Here is a 19,918-nt window from a genome sequence, read left to right on the forward strand (position 1 = left end):
TGGCTTGGGCACCGGGATATTTCCATGTCCCACTCACATGAGTGCCTACCTCCCTACCCTGTGATGCTCCTTGCCATGGCTGCTCAGGCCACATTCATGGGACAGTCCCTCTTTCCAACATTATGGTGGATCCTTGTGACTCAGACTAACCCCTCAAGAAACAGATGCTGGCAAAAGGAGTGAGCGCTCCTTCCTGTCCCTGTCACACTCCTGGCCCCACCAGGCAGTTTGCAGATGGCTGGAGTCTCACTTCTCCACCCAAACCTGCCCATTTTCCCCTCTTCCTCCTTCCTGTTCTAGTACCACCTGGCCCGTGGGTACTTGCTCTTTTGCCCGTCATTGTGTTCTGCTTTTCTCCACCTCCTGACCTCTCATCTCGATTGCCTACCTGCTCAGGGCCTCTATGGGGCTACTTTCCTATTTGTACCATCTCCCCACTTGCCTGGCCACTTGCAGCAGCAGCTGCTGCTGTCACCCCGACTCCTCCCATCTTATAGCCCCACCCTGGGCAGCCCTTCATCCCATACCTGCTCACAGGGCTGAACACGGCTGCATCCCACCTGCGGCCACACCCCTCCACCAGGCCTGAGCTGCCCATCTGAGGACACTGTGGCTGGGCTGTGGACTGCCTCAGTGCCTTCCGTTTCCTCTCTTGGGCCAAGGTGCTCAGCTGATAGTCTTCTGGGGCCAATACCAAACCTTGCTTGTCTGCTTGGCCTACTGAGCCGGATGTTTCTGGTTAGTGGTTTCATTTTTCTTTATTTAGTCTCTGCTGGGTGCAGGGACAGCCCTCAACAACATTGAGAAAGAGATAAGACTGTTTTTCAGGATCTCTGTGGTGTGCCTGTTCCTCCTGTCCCCAGGTGCCCAGCGCTTCCCACTGTACTTCATGTTGGGCCTTCTGCCCTTTACTCAAAACCCACCTACAGACTGAGGATGGAGGCTTTAGGGCTTAATAGCCTCTAGGAGTGACCGATTGGAGACCAGTTGGGGCCCAGAGAACAGACACTATGGTTGCTTTCAATCCTGTCTGCACATTAGAACATACCCCAGGAGCTTTAAAAACACCCCTGTTCCCAGGCCCACTGCTGAGTTGGTCTGGGGTAGCCCCCATGTGTCAATTCTAAGCTACCAGGGCTGAGAGTTGATGCAATGATCTTGAAGTCTGGACCTTGATCCAGCAGTATTTGTATAATCCAAGAGTTTGTGGGAGGTTCAGATTCCTGGCTCCATCTAGATCTTCCAATTCCAAATCTTTGGGGCTGAGATCCAGGGATCCATGTTTTAACAATCTCTGCAGATGGTTCTTGTATGCATGAGAATTTGCAACCAGGGCATGTAATGTTCAGTGAAGGGGAAAGGGTGATTGGGGACAGTATCTTATTTCTAAGTTTACACTAATGTTTCTCAAAGTGTGACCCTTAAGCCCACAGCATCGGCACCACTTGAGAAGGTTTAGAAATCCAAATACCCAGACCCTTCCCTAGACCTACTGCATCAAATTCTGGAATGGGGCCCAGTAATTTGTGCTAAATAAGCTCTTGAGGTGATTTCAATACTTGTGGGAGTTTGAGAACTACTGATCTACCATCTACTGGTCTCACCTGAGGCCATCATATGACTTGGGGCTCCACAGTGTAGACGCGCCATAAGGAAAGGATGGTTGTGGAAGATGGCATGCCTGGGCTTGAAGCTATTGCCCATATAATGATGAGAAGTTTAGGGTTAAGTTGTGTGGACCATTCTGAAGCATTCTTTCCCCGAACACCATTACCAAAGGTTGGGGGAGGTCACAGGCAGCCATTTTTGGAGACAAGATTGTGTCTGCTGCCTGCCTGAGATTCTTGTGTCTATTATTATAAGTATGTGGTTGTGTTGTGAAACAGATTTCAAATTCTAGCCAGGATAAGTGAAGAGGGCAGGAGAGAAGGGGTGGGGTGGTATCTTATCAGCCAGTTCCTCAACCAGCTCAAGGTTACTATGTACCATCGGTGGGCTAGTTCTGTACAGAAGAGATAAATGACAAAAACAACTCGTGTGTACATGTGTGTGTGTGTGTGTGTGTGTGTCCACCCCTCTCCTTTAATTTTTTTCTAACAGAAAGTTGAGTTAAGCACGTGCCTTAGTCTTTAGCATGCTATCTTCATTGGTCCATTCAAAGCCTTTCTCTAGAATTCATGAAGCCGTGTGTGTGTGTGTGTGTGTGTGTGTGTGTGTGTGTGTGTGTTTAATTGTAAACCTCACCATTTTCCCTCATACATTCCGAAGCACTTTTTTTTTTTCTTGGTGTGTGTCCTGCAAAACGTATATCATGGTTTTGTGTGCACACCCAGATTCATAGTTTGCCAATTTCTGTGGTGTAAATACTCCCTCCATGGCTGATTTCAAGCTGCCAGGATGACATCACTGAATGGCATTGCTTGCTCAGTTGACTCTCAGGCAGTGTGGAGCTGACTCCAACTCCACGGTTGATGCTTAATTGAAGTGTTGGACTAGATTGACTACTCTGGTGCCTTGTAGACATTGCATGTTTTCATAGGTTGAGTTCTTTCACCCCATCTATTTCCACCTTGCTTGGAATCTGGGCCAATTCAGCTTGCTTTATAGGCAAGGGTATTGGAATACTTAGAACAGCTGAGAGGTTTTATTAGTGGTCAGTAATCAGAATGGCATGCACGTGGAGGGTTTCCTGCTCTTAATAAAACCAGATTATATAAGACTTTGGTGGTAAGTGCATGAGAACGGGTACTTTAATAGTTCGATGTCATCACTTGGAGGTTCTGGGACAGCTGAGTGAATTGAGAGCAAACAGCTTTCTGGGGAAAGTCCTGGATGTGTGCTCCTCAGAGAGTTGTAATTCTATGGTCATTAAAATACAGCCTGGGACCTTCTTGGCCTCAAGGTGTGATGGCGAACTCAGAGGGAGCTCTGGAATGTGAGTCATTCCCTTTCCTGCGTGGAGGACTTGTTTCCATGGAGAAGTGCTCCACTTTCCTGGGGAAGTCCTAATGGGCTAGCTACGACTAGAAGGCAAACATACAGCCTAGTCGACCTTGTAGAAGATGGGGGAATGAGAAGACACAGGGAGAAACAAACTTTTTGTAAAGGATGGATTTGGTAAAGTGCACCTTTTTTTTTTTTGTACTGGAGAATTGAATCCAGAAGTACTTTACCACGGAGCCAAACCCCCATTTTTATTTTGAGTCAGAATCTCACTGAGTTGTTTAGAGCCTCACTTAGTTGCTGAGGCTGGACTCAAACTTGTGATCCTCCTGCCTCAGCCTCCTGAGTGGCTGGGATTACAGGAGTGTGCCACCATGCCTGGTGTAAAATGTTCTTTCTTAAAGCTGTGTTCATAGAGGGGTTTGTCCTCTTCCTCTTCCATTCCCCACTCCCTTCTTATGTCATTGTCCCATCATGCTAAACTGGAAGTGGTGTGTGTGTGTGTGTGTGTGTGTGTGTGTGTCACTGTGGCAAGAAGAGGTTTACCGTCCGCTGAGAGAAAGGTGGGAGGGCTGGGGCACATGGCTTCCCACAAAGGAGTCCTGTGGTTTAGGAGCTCTGTCCGTGCTATCCCCAGAGCGACTAATAGGAAGTTAGTGGCCATCTAAGAGGAGCTGGGTCTGTATTCTGGGCACACAAGGATAAATATGCTCAAAGACACATGGGTCACCAGAATCTGCACTTCAGCTCAAACAGAAAGCAATGTCCAAGGTCATTTCTGTGTAACTCTCTCCATCAGCAAACCACACCCTCCTCTGACAGTTTTTACCCCACCCTCGTCTCTTTCCAGACAGGTGTGACTGAGGAAAACCCTTCCAGTGGGCAGCACGTGACTGTGGAGGGAAACCCTGGTTCCAACTCACAATGTTAGAGCAGTTTAATGACATTATGATTGTGAATTTTACAAAAGGAAAGATACTTCTTTATGTTGTGATTCAAGTGTTGTAAGAGATCATCTTATGACATCTCCAGAAACATTTCTGTTCTGTCAGGAAAGGCAGTTGGCAATTCTGGTGAAAGTAGATTCCTAACCTCAAATCTGGAGAACTTCTCTAATCTGAGAGTTAAGCTCTGGAGAGCCGTAGCGCTGTCCTGCTGCTGCTTCTATTATTTAACCTAAGGTAATACTTGCCGGTCATGCTAATTTGATCAGTTTATAGGAGACAGAGAAGAATCAACACTTCTGAGGTGGAAGAGACTTTAGAGTCCCTCCCTGTCATAAAGAAACCCTTGCCAACAAGAAATTGAGCCTGAGACAGTTGGGGATCATTAGTGGCAGAGCTAGGAGGGGATCAGGCCTCTTGCTTTCCAGGCTAATGAACATTTCTCTGGACTGTGCTTTGCTACATTAAATGACTGTGCTGGGTGATCTTGTCACCCATCTCTGTCCCTTCTGGGTGACCTCTCTTTAAGGATGAGCTTATTTTGCAGAAGACAGCAAGTCCCCTCAAAGGGAGCTCTTGGGCAATAGAGCCAGCCGTGGGTGTCAAGTCTAAACTAACATGTTGTGGACAAGTGTCGTGCATCTTAGGGAGGCTCCTGAAGGTGACCACACACATTTTGGTCTGTGCTTGGCAGGGAGAATCACAGAACAGACAGAGGGGAGGTTAAGTGACCTTTAGCCTGGGGACACAGGTAGCCTGCTAGAAAGGGCCACTTAGGAGACATCGTAGGCCTGGTACTTGGTTGTGGTAGATACTCTTCTGTTTCTCTCCTGGGACAGGTAATAGGTGCGGTTGGCCTCTGGGTAGGTGACCTTGCTGAGTGGGAGCCTGTAGATGGCGGGGTTGTTGGTCGTCAGGAGCAGGAAGGTGAGCGCTGAGAGGCAGAAGGGCCAGGTGCAGGGTGGTAATCCAAACTGGAGGGAGGGGAGACACAAAGAGAAGCCTGAGTTAATGAGGTGCTAGCGCCTGTTTAATCAGCCCTCACCAATGGCCTTTGGTCCTGGGTGGAGGAAGGGGTCCCCGGGGGGCACTGATGAGGGCATGCTTAATTGAAAGCCAATATAAATAAAATCATGACCATGGCACTAGCCTCCCCCTCATAGCAGGGAGCACACTCTCCGGCAATGCAGCCCTGGAACTCTAATGGGGTTACCATGCCTCTGTGTGGAAGGTGTGCTTTGTCTTGGGGAGTCTGGCTGGGCCACTTGTCTAGCTCTAGGAACCGAGGTAGTCCGTGTCTCCTCCCACCAGCTGTTATTGAAGGAATGCCTTTGGCAGACATTTAGAAGTTCAAGACCTTTGTCTTTGGTCACAACTCACTGGACTTGAGTTGGGCACCCCACTCAAACACCACTTCCCATAAGCAGGTGGCTTGGACTAATGGATCTTTTTTTCTTGGGTATTGGGGATTGAACTCAGGGGTACTCAACCACTGAGCCTCATCCCCAGCCCTAGTTTGTATTTTATTTAGAGACAGGGTCTCCCTGAGTTGCTTAGTGCCTCGCTTTTGCTGAGGCTGGCTTTGAACTTGCGTGGATTCTTTACTTCTGAGAACGTGAACTGAAAGGTACAGAGATAATATGATATGTCAAGAACTATGAAATGTTTTGAACAACCAACAATAAAAATTAAAGGAAAAAAAAAGAAAGGTCCAGAGATAGTGTTCATAGGTCTTATATGAACTGGAGGGACTTGAGAACTGCACAGTGACAGGTGGCCATTGAGAAGCTTCATGCCACAGAGAAACCCTTCACAGACAGACGCAACACAGTGGAGTCGGGGGAGGAATGATAGCCTTGTCCCTGGGAGCTGGAGACAAGAGCAGCTGCCTCTCCTCTCAAGGGCTCTTCCATCCCCACATCCCTTCCTCATGATGGTGACAGGTTTTTCATTCCCTGAGGTGCCCTGAGGCTTTTGGATGCATTTCCTCAGTCTTTTGAGATAGCTTGAGTGCATCGTTTGCAAACAGAGAGCCTATACATTCAACTCTGAAGCAGATCAAATCAAGTCCCCTCTTCCCCAAATATCATGTTATTATAAGCAGGAAGAACCTCAGGTGGTACCATGGGAGAGACAACACCAATTACTCATATGTGTCAAGATGGCACCATTGGATGGGCATTGGGGGAAGAACAAGAACAGAACAGAAAAGAGGCTGCAGGGATACCCTGAGTGATACATGCTGCTCCATGAGTCTTTCCAAAGCACAAGGTGCACAAGGTACTCTGGAATGCATCCCTTGGAGTCCCATGGTGGAAAGGACATTGAGCTCCACATACTCAGATCCAAATCTCAGCTCTGATCACCTTGTGATAATCATTTAATCTTTTTGAGACCTATTTCCTCAATAGTGAACCAGAGATCGTAATACCTACTTGGAGAGATGGTGCTGAGTGCATAGTAAATGCTCAATAAATGGTCCTCAGGACATAGTCATTATCATCAAGCAGATGGCAGGATTGTTGAAGACCCGGGGCTGCAGATACATGTGCCCGTTAGAAAGCAAAGGAGTGTGGCTCATAAGGGCTCTTCTGAGGAGGCTTGAATGGTCTCATAAATGTCATTCAACATTTTAATACCCTGTTCCTCAACAAGATTGGAAATGACTTCTGGGTAAGTTAATAGCCTGCATGCTTTGGTATCCCTGGCCGTGGTCAGCACAGTGTCTTAAACACAGGAGGCACCCAGGACACCAGCTTGTTTTCATTTTGAAAAACGTCTAAATTGAGCGCTGTAATCTGTAACTCCTCTGCCCACAGAGGTGAAGGCTGATCACCACTGGAAATACCAGTGACCAGGAACCATAGCTTCCTGCTTTGTATCTCTTCTGGTCCCTTGTCCAAGGAAGGCACATGGGTGAATGGATGGTGCCAGAAAAGGCAGCAGGCATGGAGGTCAGACTGCACCCTCTTGTTGTTCTCAGTGTTTCTGGACAGTCGTCTGCAAAGCCCCAGCTTGAATGTCCCCTGTGCTGGAGGCTGTGACCTTAGGGCTTCATTCATTTGCTATTTCTTGAGCACTTATTATGTGCTGGGTACTGTACTAGGTACTCAAGATGAAGAGAAGAACAGGACAGGGCCCCTGTTCTGAAGGAACGCATGGGCTAAAGCTGGAAGAGGACCGACAAATACTAGACATGTGTCAATACTGTGTGTCAAGTGTCATAGCCAGAGTGCTCACCATGTGATAGGCCCAAGAGGAAGAGCTCAGTCCACTGGGGGAGACAAGATAGTATCAGGGAAAGCTAACTCCACTGCTTAGAAAATACTGTCCTAGGTTAAGTTCAAAACACCCGTTTTCATTAGAGGAGAAGGAGGAATTTTGACAGCCATGAGCAGAATGTCCCCACCGTCCCACCTGCAGGAGCAACAGGAATTTTCCTGGTTGTTCATGTGATGTGTCCCTTGAGTCCTTATCTAAGAACAGGAGGCAGCAACTGCATGCTGAGCCCTCAAGACTATGTGCTGGACCTAGGGCTGGCCAATAGCTCCTCCTGACCTCACGTACCACCCAATGTGAGCGCAGATAGAAGGGGCCCTGGGGCTGCTGGGCATAGCTGCCCACTCTGGCTTCTCTCTGCTGGTTAATGCTTGACTCTCCCTGTTTCCTGAGATCTTTGCCAGCAACACCCCCTCACCCCCATGAACTGTGCTATTTGCTATGAGACAAAGATGCTCATTGACCCACAAGCCAGGTGGGCAGATGATCTATAGACACTTATAAAAAACAAATAATAAAGATTTAAAAATAATCCTAAAGAATAGTGCATGAGAAAAGAGTTCGATTTATAAAAGAACACACTTCTAATTGCCCTATGGGAAGCTCCCTGGGCTCACTGACAATGGGATTTGATTGAGCAACAGTTGACATTTGAACTTCTGAAAACCAACTCCTTTCATCTTGTGGGGGTAACAGGGAGCTCTCAGAGTTTCTGCCATTCAGATGCAAAGCCCCAGATCTAATTTCCCCTGTGCTGAGGCTGTGACCTTAGGGCTTCATTCATTTGCTATTTCTTGAGCACTTACTATGTTCTAGGTATGTGGTTAGAGACAAGAGGGAGAATTGGGAAGGGTTTGTGAAGGAGGGTTTTGAACAAGTTTGGGGGAAGCTGAGAGGGGACTGTGGGCACATCTGCAGCCCAGAGATGTTGACTCACCACAGATAACATGTTGGCCAGGGCAGTCCCCAGGTAGGCTGCAAACAGTGCTGGAAGAAAGAACCATCCATAAATATCCAATAACTATTTTACAGCTTCTCAGGCTTGGTCGACATATTTTCTCTTCATTAATTTTATGCCACTAATGCTATCTCAGATTTTTTTAAAAAAATCACTGAGTTATGTTTCCATTGCTTGGCAGGTTTAAAAGTGTTAAATTCCACGCAAATACCAGTACAGCTAAGTCGGCAGATGAACTTTGTTAAAAAAGGCCAGAATTTGGCTGTTACAGTTCTCTTGGGTCCCACCACCTTGCATTCCAGTAAAGGAACATTTAACAGCATAAACCATAAATGAAAATTTTACTATACAGCAAAGGCAAGCGAGTCCCCCAATTCCCTGCTGGAGTATTTCATGACAAAGCATTAACATAATATGAGCTTCCAGGGAGAAGCCGCATTCTGTCAGCTCTTGGGGCACCAAATGTTGCTGACGGCCTTGACTTCTGGGTGCTGGAGAGGAGGGCCTGACCACACTGCCCACTGGCCAGAGCCAGATGCTGGCAAGGGGTGAGAAGTGATGGAAATGGGACGGCGTAATTGGGCTCTGCCTCTGAGCTCTTCACTTCTCAACAGAGAACGTCCCAATTGTCCCTAGGACACCGACAACAGTGAACCCATAATAGTCACCGTGTGCCCCCTTAGTAGGAACATCAACCATGTCCCTCAGCGTTCCTATGATGGAAGCATTATTATTGTCTTTATTTCACAAATGAGAAAACTGAGGCTCAGAGAGCTTTCATAGAGCGACTGTCATGCTGTCTCTGAGTTGGAGAAGTCCCTGTTGTTTGGGGTAGGGTTTCAAGATGGAAGCAGGAGAGATTAAGAGATGACCTCTATGAGGAGGTCGCGGGCATGCAGTAGTTCCATGCATTGCACCTGCCAGTTTCTTTCAGAGGGAACAGGAGAAGCCCAGGCATCCTTTGCATCATTTGAATCCTGGTTAATTAATAGAGGTTACTGACCACAGAAAACCCGGTCAGCACTTTGGGGGGCACTCCCTAGGTGTTGGGAATTACTTTCATTGCTCTCATGAATTATCTGGTCTGTTCTAGACAACAGCTCTATGAGGTGGGCACAGTTAGCATCGGGCACTGAGAGTTCAAGGGACTTGCTTAGGACTATATGGCTGACAAATGACTGAGCCCTGGTCACCTGATTCCAAGGCGGGGCTCTTACCCACTGTGCCCAGCGGCCTCTCAGGGCTGAGGTTAGAAAGAGCAGGGCAAATGGAAGGGTCAAAGGTCAATCCAATGCCGCCTGACCCCCAATAATAGGGGAGCCAGAAGGCTGAGTGGGGCTCTGGGCGTGGCTGGTGAAGAGTGGAGGGTGAGGCGGAGGCTGAGGTGGAGGCTGAGGCGGTGGCCTGAGAGCCCAACACATCAGATTCAGCTATTGGCCCAGGAACTGGAGGAGTTATTCTCAGATTTGATATCTTTAATCAAATTTGATCTGTTACCAACAGGAAAACTCTCTGAAAACCTTATGTCTGCTCATCTGCAGTTGCAGGGCCTGCATTGTGAGGAGGGAGGAGGAAGGATAGTCAGCAGAGGGGGTGGAGGACATGCAGCCCGTCTGGGTTGAAGGGAGGGAGAATTGTCTGTCCTGTGGGACAGACAGAGCAGGCTGCAATGGAAGGAGCCTTCCACCTTACCTGTCTTGTCCCTCTCTGTGTGACTGCAGAAAAGGACCATGACTATTCTGGATCTTTCAGCCCGAAGAGAAAGCACTGGCTTCAGGAAGGAATCTGATCCCCTCCAAGGAGCACAGACACAGTCTTTACAGACCCCATTCTGGGCAATTTATTTTACTTCCTTTAGCTTTAGTTCCCCATCTGTGAAGTGGGGATGGTAATTGGACCCACATGGTTTGAAGTTGTAGTGAAGATTGAATGAGATGACCCGTGTCAGCTTTCACAACCACGGCACATGGACAGTCTTTGTTGTGGAGGCTACAATGTGTCTGCGCTGTAGGGTGTTTACCAGCAGCCCTGGCCTCTACCCAGGAGATGCCCATAGAAATCCCTTCCTTCTCCTAGGTGTGACAAATAAGAATGCCACCAGACATTGCCAATGTCCCCAGGTAAGGGGGAAATCACCCTTGGTTGAAAATCACTGGTGTAACATCTGACATGTTAACCTTTTTGGAGGTTGGAACTCTGGAGAGGTGAGTGAGGTATAAAATTTAAGGTGGCCTTCAAGCTCAGGGTCATGGAGACATGTAGACCTCATCACCTGCAGGACACTGACAGTGAACACCTCCTGCAGTTTTGCATTTGAGCTGCCTCATTTGTCACATCCTCATCTTGGCCCTGGTTCTTTGAGGAATTTTTTTCACCTTCACAAAATGGAAAAAAACCAGCCTCATAGAGCTGGTGTAGGCTAGCCAGGTGACACTTAAAATGCCTCTTTAGTGCTAAGCTTATTTGGTCAATATGAGCAAATAAAAATAATTACATAAGTACCTACAGTGCCTGGCTTTACAACGGAGATTTTTGGGGTCACAAAATAATTTTTAAAAGGAAGGAAGAAAAATACAGCAGCACTAACCCTTCACACCTACTTCAGGGTTCGCCTTCTTCATGTTTGCAGTGACTTTATGATACTTAATGTACTTTATGATAATAAAGTACAAAAGAAAACATATCTTGGGGGCTAGGGTTGTGGCTCAGTGGTGGAGCGCTTGCCTAGCACATGTGAGGCACTGGGTTTGATCCTCAGCACCACACAAAAATAACTAAATAAAAGAAAGATATTGTGTCCATCTACAACTAAAAAATAATAAAAAAGAAAAAAGAGAGAAAAGACAGTATATATACCAATTATATTAAGGAAACAAGTCTATGGTAATACCTGATCCAGAACATCTTCCCCAGTAAAGAATATTTGGGAAGCTTTTGATTGTAAACTTATTCCTTAAGTTAATGGAGATCATATTCCGGAATCTATGCTGTGCTGAAGTGACATCTCTGTTTTAAATCTCTGTTTCAAAAGGAGTTTTATTCGGTTTTCCTTCATAAAACATCAAGAAATAAAAAATGTTCAAGGATGAAAATATAAAAATATGCCAATTGTTATGGTTAATCTAGGTTCCTGGGGCACTGAGCATGTAACTCAGAGGGATCATTTGAAAGGATTATGGTCAATGTTTGGATCTTTAAGTTTCAATGCTGTATGTGATGTAAATCGCCAGATTTCATGTGTAAGGCTTAACTTGCTTAAGAGACACTTGTCAGCTCCAATCACTGTTCAGGAAATTCGCAGTTCAACAATGAAATAATTCAACAATGAACTAGCCATAACCTCAAAACAAACCTGCCACCATGAGACAGAAATATCGTGTCCATGGAGAAAACAGTTTTGCATGTAACCATTTGATCCTTCAGCAGCTATTGAAGACAGTTTTAACTAAAAGCCCAGCTATAAAGCAAACAGATCCCCCTATTTATCTTTGGGGAGTAGCAGAATTTTCACAGGGTGGATCTTTTTTGGGGACACTGTCAGAGGTACCTACCACAGGCAATGGCCAGGAGATGCGTCTGCCAGGTGATGACGTAGAACATGCCTCCAATGGCGATGCATGCCAGAGTGCTGTTGAAGCCACACAGGCCGAAGTAGATGGCATCAAAGGGCGTGGCAATGCTGAGCGCTGGAAGAGAAGGCAGGTGTCAGTACTGAGTCATGGATCCTATGGGGCTCGTGAGCCTGTCACCACACCCGCCACAGTCCTCACAGCCCAGAACCAGCAATCCTCTTAGGTATTTATGCAAAAAAAGGACTTCTGATTTTATCCAGTGAAACTACATCTAAAACAGAATAAATAGCCACAGGGCCACATGAATTCTAGTGGTTAAGCTGTTAGGAGCTGCAGAGAGCCTCTGATAAAAGACTCTAAAATCTGATTTAAACAGTCCAGAGAATGTCCTTCTCCTGCCAAAGAGAAAAAGGAAGAAAGAAAGGAAGGAAGGAGGGAAGGGAGGGAGGGAATCGTTTTGCAAACAGATCCAGCTCCTTTTTGTCATTGGGGATGATAAGATTTTGAAAATGCCTAGAGGAAATCTCTCCCAAACTTTAAATTTACACTACGGTGTCAGTGACTGGCACCAGTCTTTCTCAAGGACCACTTTTACCTGGAGGAGCTAGAGGGCGCTGCCACCAATAGTGGAGAAACACAGTGCAGTGGAAGGAGGGGGAATTTGGAATTCTGGGAATGTGCAGATGTGGCGATAAAGACACGTGTCCCTGGTTTCTTTACAGCTGGTTCCAGGCACTGGGGTCCCTGCAGCTCATTAACAAGGGAAAGAGATGACACAGACCTGCTAACATCCCCATGGTGGATCCGATTGCTGCGTGTAAGCAAATGAGAGGTGAGGATATGAACAGGGCCACGAGGAAAATGCCTCCGGTCCAGGGGTTATCGCAGCCGTACACTTGGCCGATCCCAATGGGGATGGCTCTCAAAAGCTGTGGATACAGAGTCACATTATTAGGGAAGCCAAAGAGATGACTTCAACCTTAGCTCCAAGATTCAGCACCAACACATACTGCCACTGGTTTCCAAGGTGACTCAAATAGGTCAACTCTAAGAGGAATACAAGAAGGATCATCTTAAATTTGAGTTCTTGGAACACCCAGGGGTCAGGATGTTGAGTTTCCTTCATTTAGGAACAGGAGGGTAAGACTCTCATCTTCCTTGTGAAGAGAAACTGAAAAACTTTCACTCGAGGGCATTATTCATTAGCAAAGCAATGGATTTCTGATCAAAACATTCATAATGTTTTTCAAACAAAATAAGATGACAAGAAGACTAACTAGAAGATGGAAAATGTACTTTTGTATTTCTAAGAACCACATGTCTGGGTGTGGTGACATGAGTCTTGTCTGGCTGAACAACGAGACACAGAAGGGGCCTGGAGAAGGTGGCATGTCCGCCATCTGCTCTCTTGTTGGTTAACCTGGGGTACCCTGCCTGACTCTATTCTCCAGGTATTTTGAGGTCCAATGGGACTCGAGAGTGACAGAGCATTCAAGAAAGTTGGAAATCTTGTAGGCACTTGCACAGATGCCCTGGAGTCAGAGAGGAGGATACTAGGATGCAGGCTTCCCTGGTGACTGCCACTGGGTCCTTTGTCTTGGAGGGTTTGGCCAAAGGCCCTTGGTACAGAGAAGTGCTGAGTGGAAGTGGCTTGGGCCACACTGGCATGTGCTGGGTTTGCCTGCCCCTGGGACAGTAAGCTGGGGAGAAGCAGAATCTTGGGGTGAATTTGTATTATCTATTATGGCAAGTCTCCTGTCAATCTGAGCCCTCTGAGAAGACTGTCCCTGTGGGTGCCAGGGGACGGAGAACTTGCAGCTCATGGGCTTCACACCTGGTGAGAGGATACGGAGACAGGAGCACAGGCCTAGTGGGCTAACCCTGCAGGCCAGTACCCTGTACTCCAGGATGGAGAACAGAGTAGGAGCTCTGGCATGGCCATCCAGGGGCAAGGGGACAGGTGGCAGAGTTTGACACAGAGGCAGTGGTACTGGGCAGTTTGATCCCTGCATAGTTATCCCAGCTGAGGAGCCTTTCTAATGGCCATGAGAACAGAGGAACTCAGGGAGGCTCAAACCTGTTGGTAGTTTTAGACCCTTGCTCTGACATTGACCACATATTTTTCAGAAACTGGACTCTAATTAGAATTGTCAAGAAGATCCAATAAATGAATCATTATCATAATTCATTCAGTTAGCCAGAAAGGTGTTTCTTAAGGAATGACCACCACAAATTGGCTCCCCCTGCCTTGAGTTTTGGATGTCTAAATTATGTATACAGAATTCTTCTTTTTTTTTCATTTCTATAAAGTGATGAAAATATTTTTCCAATTGAAAATGTGGTGCAGAGAATGTAATATCTTAAACTTGCAACTTCTGACATCATCTCATAACACACTGCTTGAGTAATTTTGCTTCCAAAAGAACTGAATTGGGAATATACCATGACTGGGAAATCTGGGGAGCTGAACCCCAACACAGCACCTTTTCTCACCTCTGACCCAAGAAGGACCTTGGAAAAACATAACAATCAACAAAACGGGGCTATCACAAAGGTTTCTTTTGCTAACTAATGATGCTTCTTAGTGCAAATGGAGGGCTCTTTTGACCCATGTTGTGGAATGTGGAGAGACACCAGGCTTCATTATTTCCAAAAGTTCCTTCAACAAGCCCAAGTGGTGTTGTGGTGATGAATTGCCAATAATGAAGTTTCAGGGTGAGTGTCAGACTGGGGGGCCTTTTAGCGTAATGGAAAGTAGGAGGCCTCGGAGAAAACGTGCCTGGTTAGATAAGAAGGCTGATGGGCATGTTTCTCAAGCTGATTTAGTGCTTTTAGTGTAGCTTCTTATTCATTATCTTGGCAGACTTCCAGAGGTCAGCATTTTATACAGAATACTCGTTAAAGAGGAAAAAAAATTTTGAAAGCTCTGTTATATATAGTTCGTATTGGGGGAACACCTGCGCTTTAAAACATGAGCCAGCCTCAGAGAGCAAATGAAATAAGCTCTGGAGGTTATAACTGTGACTTTTTAAGCCAATACATGGTAGCATAATGTACACATTTTTAATGATTCAATGATATTGAGGGAAGAAAAGACACACTTGCATTAAAATCAGAGTAAAGCATCAAAAATACTTTTTTTTTTTTTGGTACCCGAGATTAAATCCAGGGTCACTTTACCACTGAGCCACATCCCAAACCCTTCTTTAAACATTTTTAAATTTAGAGACAGGGTCTTGCTAATTTACTTAAAACCTTGCTAAATTGCTGAGGCTGGCTTTGAACTTGCAATCCTCCTGCCTCAGCCCTCTGAGTTGCTGAGATTATAGGCATGTGCTTCCTACCATGCCCTGCTCACAAATACTTTTCAACAAAGGAAAAAAGAAAAGAACCCAGGCCTGGAGTCAGGGGTCTGGAGTTTGCTCCTTACTAATTTGTTGTGTGATCTCAGGTGGGTCTCCAAACTTGGCCTCCATTCTGCTCTCTGTGTTATAACAGGTGGGACCAGAAATAATCCTTTTAGCCCTTAGAAGGAGGCAAGGAGGGTAGGTCATGAAATGTGTGCAAAGCATGTCTTGGATTGTATAACTGTCAGGAATTATCACTCAGGATATTCCTTGTGTGCACAATAAGCAGATACCACTTTGATATTGAGCTTGTACCGACACTGCCCTTCCTCCTTCCATGACACTTACCAAGGGCACCTGGATCTCCGACCAGGTGATGTTGGGCACAGAGGATGCAGGCTGTAGCAGCATCGTGGGGAAGAAGAGGTTGTAGTGGCCTGTGGCTGCCAGGTACAGGGTCACAGCAATGTTGAAGGGCAGCGTGAAGACTGGCAGGTCCCACTTGCTGAAGATGGTGCTCAGGGCACTGGAGAGGATGGGGCTGATGGCAGAAGCACAAGACATGGTGGTCAGGAAGCTGCCTGGCTCCCCCACCGGGCCACTCAGCAGCAGGAGACCCCTGCACCTTCCCAGAGAAAAGCAGCCTGCTGGGGTCCTTCCCGAGCATGACTGGCCCTGGGGCAGGGCCTTCCCTGGGCCCCCTCCCTGTGCAGGGTACAGGAAGGGATGCCCACACTCACCTCCAGAAAGAGGGCTTTCTGGGAGATGTTTTAAAGGACAGAAGTCTCACTACTTCCTCATACAGCTCCCTCCCCAGGCAGGAGGAGAGAGGACAGGTTGGGGGAGCAGTGGGGAGGGAATCACAGTCACTCAGTCATTTAGCTAGTGTTTATTGAGTGGCCAAGCTCACTAGCCTCATGGCCAGGGTGCCCGGTGTTTTCTGGAGGTGAGGGAGGAGCCTGGTGTTCTGAGGGCTCTGCCCCACGGCTGTCCTTCAGCCTACCCTGGTCGGGGTCCCAGGGACAGAGGAAAGATGTGGGAGCAGGAGGGAGGAGATTGCCAGAAACTGACAGGCCCCCATAGTGTGGTTCTTGCCCTGTGTGGACCTCAGTTTCTTGCTCTGTGCTCTGGCAGGGTTAAGCAGAAACCCTTTTAGATCTTAACAAAAGAAGAAAGGATGGTAGCTGAGACCCGGTGTATAGGTAACCTGTACACTGTGCTGCAGCAGCATCATGTCAGTCAAGGTTTCCAGTGAGTGTCTCTGACGTGCAAGTTAAACAAAAGGCACTTAAAAACGGAGTTTAGATGGGCAGTCACAGGGTCAAGGTAAAAAGAACAGTGGCCTTTGGATTTGAACCCATGACCTCAGAACAGACTTACCAAGACATGGACATGACGATGACAGGGAGCAGAAGCCACCAGTAATAGTCGCCTTTGTCTGAGAACACTGCCATCAGCAGCCCCACCAGCACTCCGTTGTAGCCATGGAGTCCTGCTGCAATTGCTGACCTGGGGACAAATGGGGCTGGTGAAGTGGAGGTTTTCCCAGGCCTTTTATTTATTTATTTATTTATTTAGGTATCGGGGATTGACTGCCCAAAACCTTGGGACCCCTTGCCAACTGGACGTCGTCTCTAGGTTGTCCTTTCTGCACTTAACCACTGAGCCACATCCCCAGCCCTTTTTAATATTTTTATTTAGAGAAAGGGTCTTGCTAAGTTGCTGAGGTTGGCTTTGATTCTGCGATCCTCCTGCCTCAGCCTCCTGAGCTGCTGGGATTACAGGCGTGCGTTACCACTCCTGGCTCCCAGGGCCTTTTCCTGCCACATGCTTCACAGGCCATCATTATGGGAGTGACTGGGTGAGGACACAGCCCTATCACCCCTGCATTTTTCTCTAGAAAAATGTGTATGTCCCTAGGAAATATTGCCTTCAGCTACCAGTGCTCTTATTCTGAGGGGTTTCTGAGCTGAGGGGTGAGAAGGGGTCCTCTCGGAGGAGTGCCCTCTTGGCCTTACACTTGGACTTTGGGTCTCTGGGGACTTACCTGTCCTGGCTCAGGATGAGGGCTGTCAAGGTGGACACAATGGTGCCCAGGCAACCCGAGATGGCCCACCAGGGGTTCTGGATGAAGAGGCCAAGGACGATGAGGATGCCGCTGAGGGGGTTGTTCACGAACATCACCTGAGACGTGCCCCGGAGCACCCAGTCCAGAAACTGGAACACTGGGGATTTGTCTGAAACGGAACAGGGAGGGACTTGGCAAAGGCTCGGTGTGGAGGTCCCGGGCGAGGTCTGGTGGCCAGGCCCAGGGAGTGTGGGATCTCTCTGAAAATCCAAAGTGGGCTTCTAGGGAGCCAGCCACCTGCTGTCACCTGCCACAGAAGAGTGTCAAAGGAGAACCTGGGAGAGCATTGACTGCCCAAAACCTTGGGACCCCTTGCCAGCTGGACGTCGTCTCTAGGTTGTCCTTCCTGCGGTGGGGGTTAGGTCCCCTGTGTGGTCTATGCTTCCCATAAGAGTGGCATAAAGTTTCCAGAAAACTCTCTTGCTTCATAGAGGTTGCCACACCCAGGAGCTGAGCTCAGGGGCATTGCTGGAGAGAATCTATTGACCTGGTAGACAGTTCTCCTGTACGTCAGCCAGAAGGCATTTTTCTAGAATGCTGCTAACTCTCTAGAATCCCAGCACTACAAATGTTTATCTGAGTGGGACATTTGGGAGCGCAGGACTATGCCATTTAGAAATGAGAGTTTGCACATGTATCTGTACCTGTATTTATATCCCAAGAGACTATGTAACAGCAAATCCTAGCTTTCCTGGAAAACCCTAGATAGAGCTCATTCTTAGTCTACAGAAACACCTCCTCAGCCCCCATTATGGCAGTGCATTTCCAGGGGTGGCCAAGGTGACCTTTTAGGTGTAGATCTAGGGCTGCTGTCACAAAACTGTACCTTTAAGTCTCTCTCCGCATTCCTTCATCTCTCCCGTGATGTAGCTGAGGGCTTTGCTGACCCTCTTCCTGCTGGCGGCCATGGAGCTCTGGACCCAGGAAATCCTGGACGTGCTGGTTTCTACCTTAATCTCGGAGCTCTCCTCCATGGTGTTCAGATCCTGCCCAGGGAGAAGAGATGGGCAAGAGCCTCCTGTCACCTGTGGTTTTCACACTGATGTGTGTGGTCCTCAGGGACCTGTTTCTTTTGTTTGACAGGCCACCTCATTTAATGAGGGACGAGAGGACATTTTCATTCTCATTTGTGGTAGAGGGCTCAGGCATACAGAGATTCTTATTTGCAAAGGTCAAGGTCAAACAGTAGGGTTAAGGTTAAACACAGATGTCTAGAATTTTAAATATATATACCATACTCTTCTTTCTAGAAGAAATCGTTTTCACTTCTGCCTGTACACTCTTTAAAATTGAACTGGCCATGAATATAAAGGTATGAACTTGAATAAGTGAAGATTCCATTTTTGAAAATTGGCATGATCTTATTTCCTAAATTCTTGATTTAGAGGAAATCTGATAAGAGATAATTCAAATAAAAGGAATATGAAAGTTCACAAAGCAAACCGTGACCATTTTATCTAAATGTCCCTACATGTCTGAAAATATGAATTTCAAGAAAAATTTGCCTAAATGAGAAAATCTCCTTGACAGACCTCAGCTCCCTAATCTACTACAGGTGGTGTGACTGGAAGGTGCTGTCCCTGATTTGGGACACCCTGTACTCACAAGCAGCTCAATGGTGGGCTTCCGGTATGGATAGGGAAATGGCTCTTTGGCTTGTCTCTCCTGGTGTTCGCTTTTTCCAAACACTGAAGAAGGAAGGAAAGAGAATCATCAGTTCGGGCACCTCAGCAGTACTTTAGTACAAGGCTCGAGTTAGACTCTTGGGCATATTGTACCTTCCTTTACTGGTCTTAGGCCCATTTGGGTCCTCCCTTTGGGAAAAAAAATGTACGTGATCATGTAAACAGGATGTTTTACAAGGAATATAGGGAGTTCAGAGGAGTATCGGGAGTTCACTGACCCTTGATGAAGAAGCCCCAATGTAGCTCGACTCCTATGTTCATTAAATGAGGAAACAGGAGCCCCTGAGGGATGTGACTTTCCTGTGACCCCTGAAACCAGAGTTCTTTCTCCTATGCCACAAGTCAGTGCAAGAGGAAGGGACTGGATGGGGTTGCCGTCCTTCACTTGCTCCTTATGAAGCAGTAGGCTGCCTGGGCCATGAAGGATCTGGGTTTGAACTTGACTCTGACTCTCCCTAGCTGGCTGATTTCAGGGTGATTGGTCTTTGGTTTTCTCTGTCCCTATGTTTCTGTCTCTTTCTCTCTTATTCTCTATTTTTTGATGTTTGTCTCTGAATTTTAGGCATTTTTTTTTTTTAAAGAGAGAGAGAGAGAGAGAGAGAGAGAGAGAGAGAATTTTTTTAATATTTATTTTTTAGTTCTCAGCGGATACAACATCTTTGTTTGTATGTGGTGCTGAGGATCGAACCCGGGCCGCACGCATGCCAGGCGAGCGCGCTACCACTTGAGCCACATCCCCAGCCCCAATTTTAGGCATTTTAATAGATGGCAATTGCTGTTTGGATCAGGATAAGTGATATCCATGTAGATACTTCATATAACCTTTTGTGTATACTTTTAATTCTAGAAAACTCTTGTAATGTGACTCTAAACACTTTTGATTACTGAGGACAGCTTATTTTTTGTGGATGACCAATTTCAGTAGGGTTTTAGGCACCCTGAATGATCTGCCCTTGCAAGTTTCCGTCTTGGTGCTATGGCTCCCTCTTGTGGTCAAGTGTGAGAATGGCAGGCTGGACTCTGCCCTCCTGTATTTTTGAGACTGCATTGGCGGTTGCCACT

The 19,918-nt window shown here is 47.0% G+C and overlaps 1 protein-coding gene across 1 annotated transcript in view; it reads right to left on the reverse strand.

Annotated features, from left to right (window-relative positions):
• Window positions 1–3,869: 3,869 nt before the first annotated feature.
• Slc14a2 (solute carrier family 14 member 2) overlaps window positions 3,870–19,918 on the reverse strand; it is a 46,836-nt gene continuing 30,787 nt past the window's right edge. Inside the window, exons 11-19 of the mRNA XM_027935643.2 lie at window positions 18,777–18,859; window positions 17,998–18,157; window positions 17,091–17,280; window positions 16,424–16,552; window positions 15,392–15,584; window positions 12,478–12,625; window positions 11,676–11,810; window positions 8,104–8,153; window positions 3,870–4,861 (exon numbers count right to left, since the gene is read on the reverse strand). Coding sequence (XP_027791444.2) covers window positions 4,661–4,861; window positions 8,104–8,153; window positions 11,676–11,810; window positions 12,478–12,625; window positions 15,392–15,584; window positions 16,424–16,552; window positions 17,091–17,280; window positions 17,998–18,157; window positions 18,777–18,859 — 1,289 coding nt within the window. The 3' untranslated portion in view covers window positions 3,870–4,660. The remainder of the gene's footprint in view (window positions 4,862–8,103; window positions 8,154–11,675; window positions 11,811–12,477; window positions 12,626–15,391; window positions 15,585–16,423; window positions 16,553–17,090; window positions 17,281–17,997; window positions 18,158–18,776; window positions 18,860–19,918) is intronic.

This window comes from Marmota flaviventris, chromosome 16 (assembly GCF_047511675.1).
Source record: "Marmota flaviventris isolate mMarFla1 chromosome 16, mMarFla1.hap1, whole genome shotgun sequence".
Classification (NCBI taxonomy): Eukaryota; Metazoa; Chordata; class Mammalia; order Rodentia; family Sciuridae; genus Marmota; species Marmota flaviventris.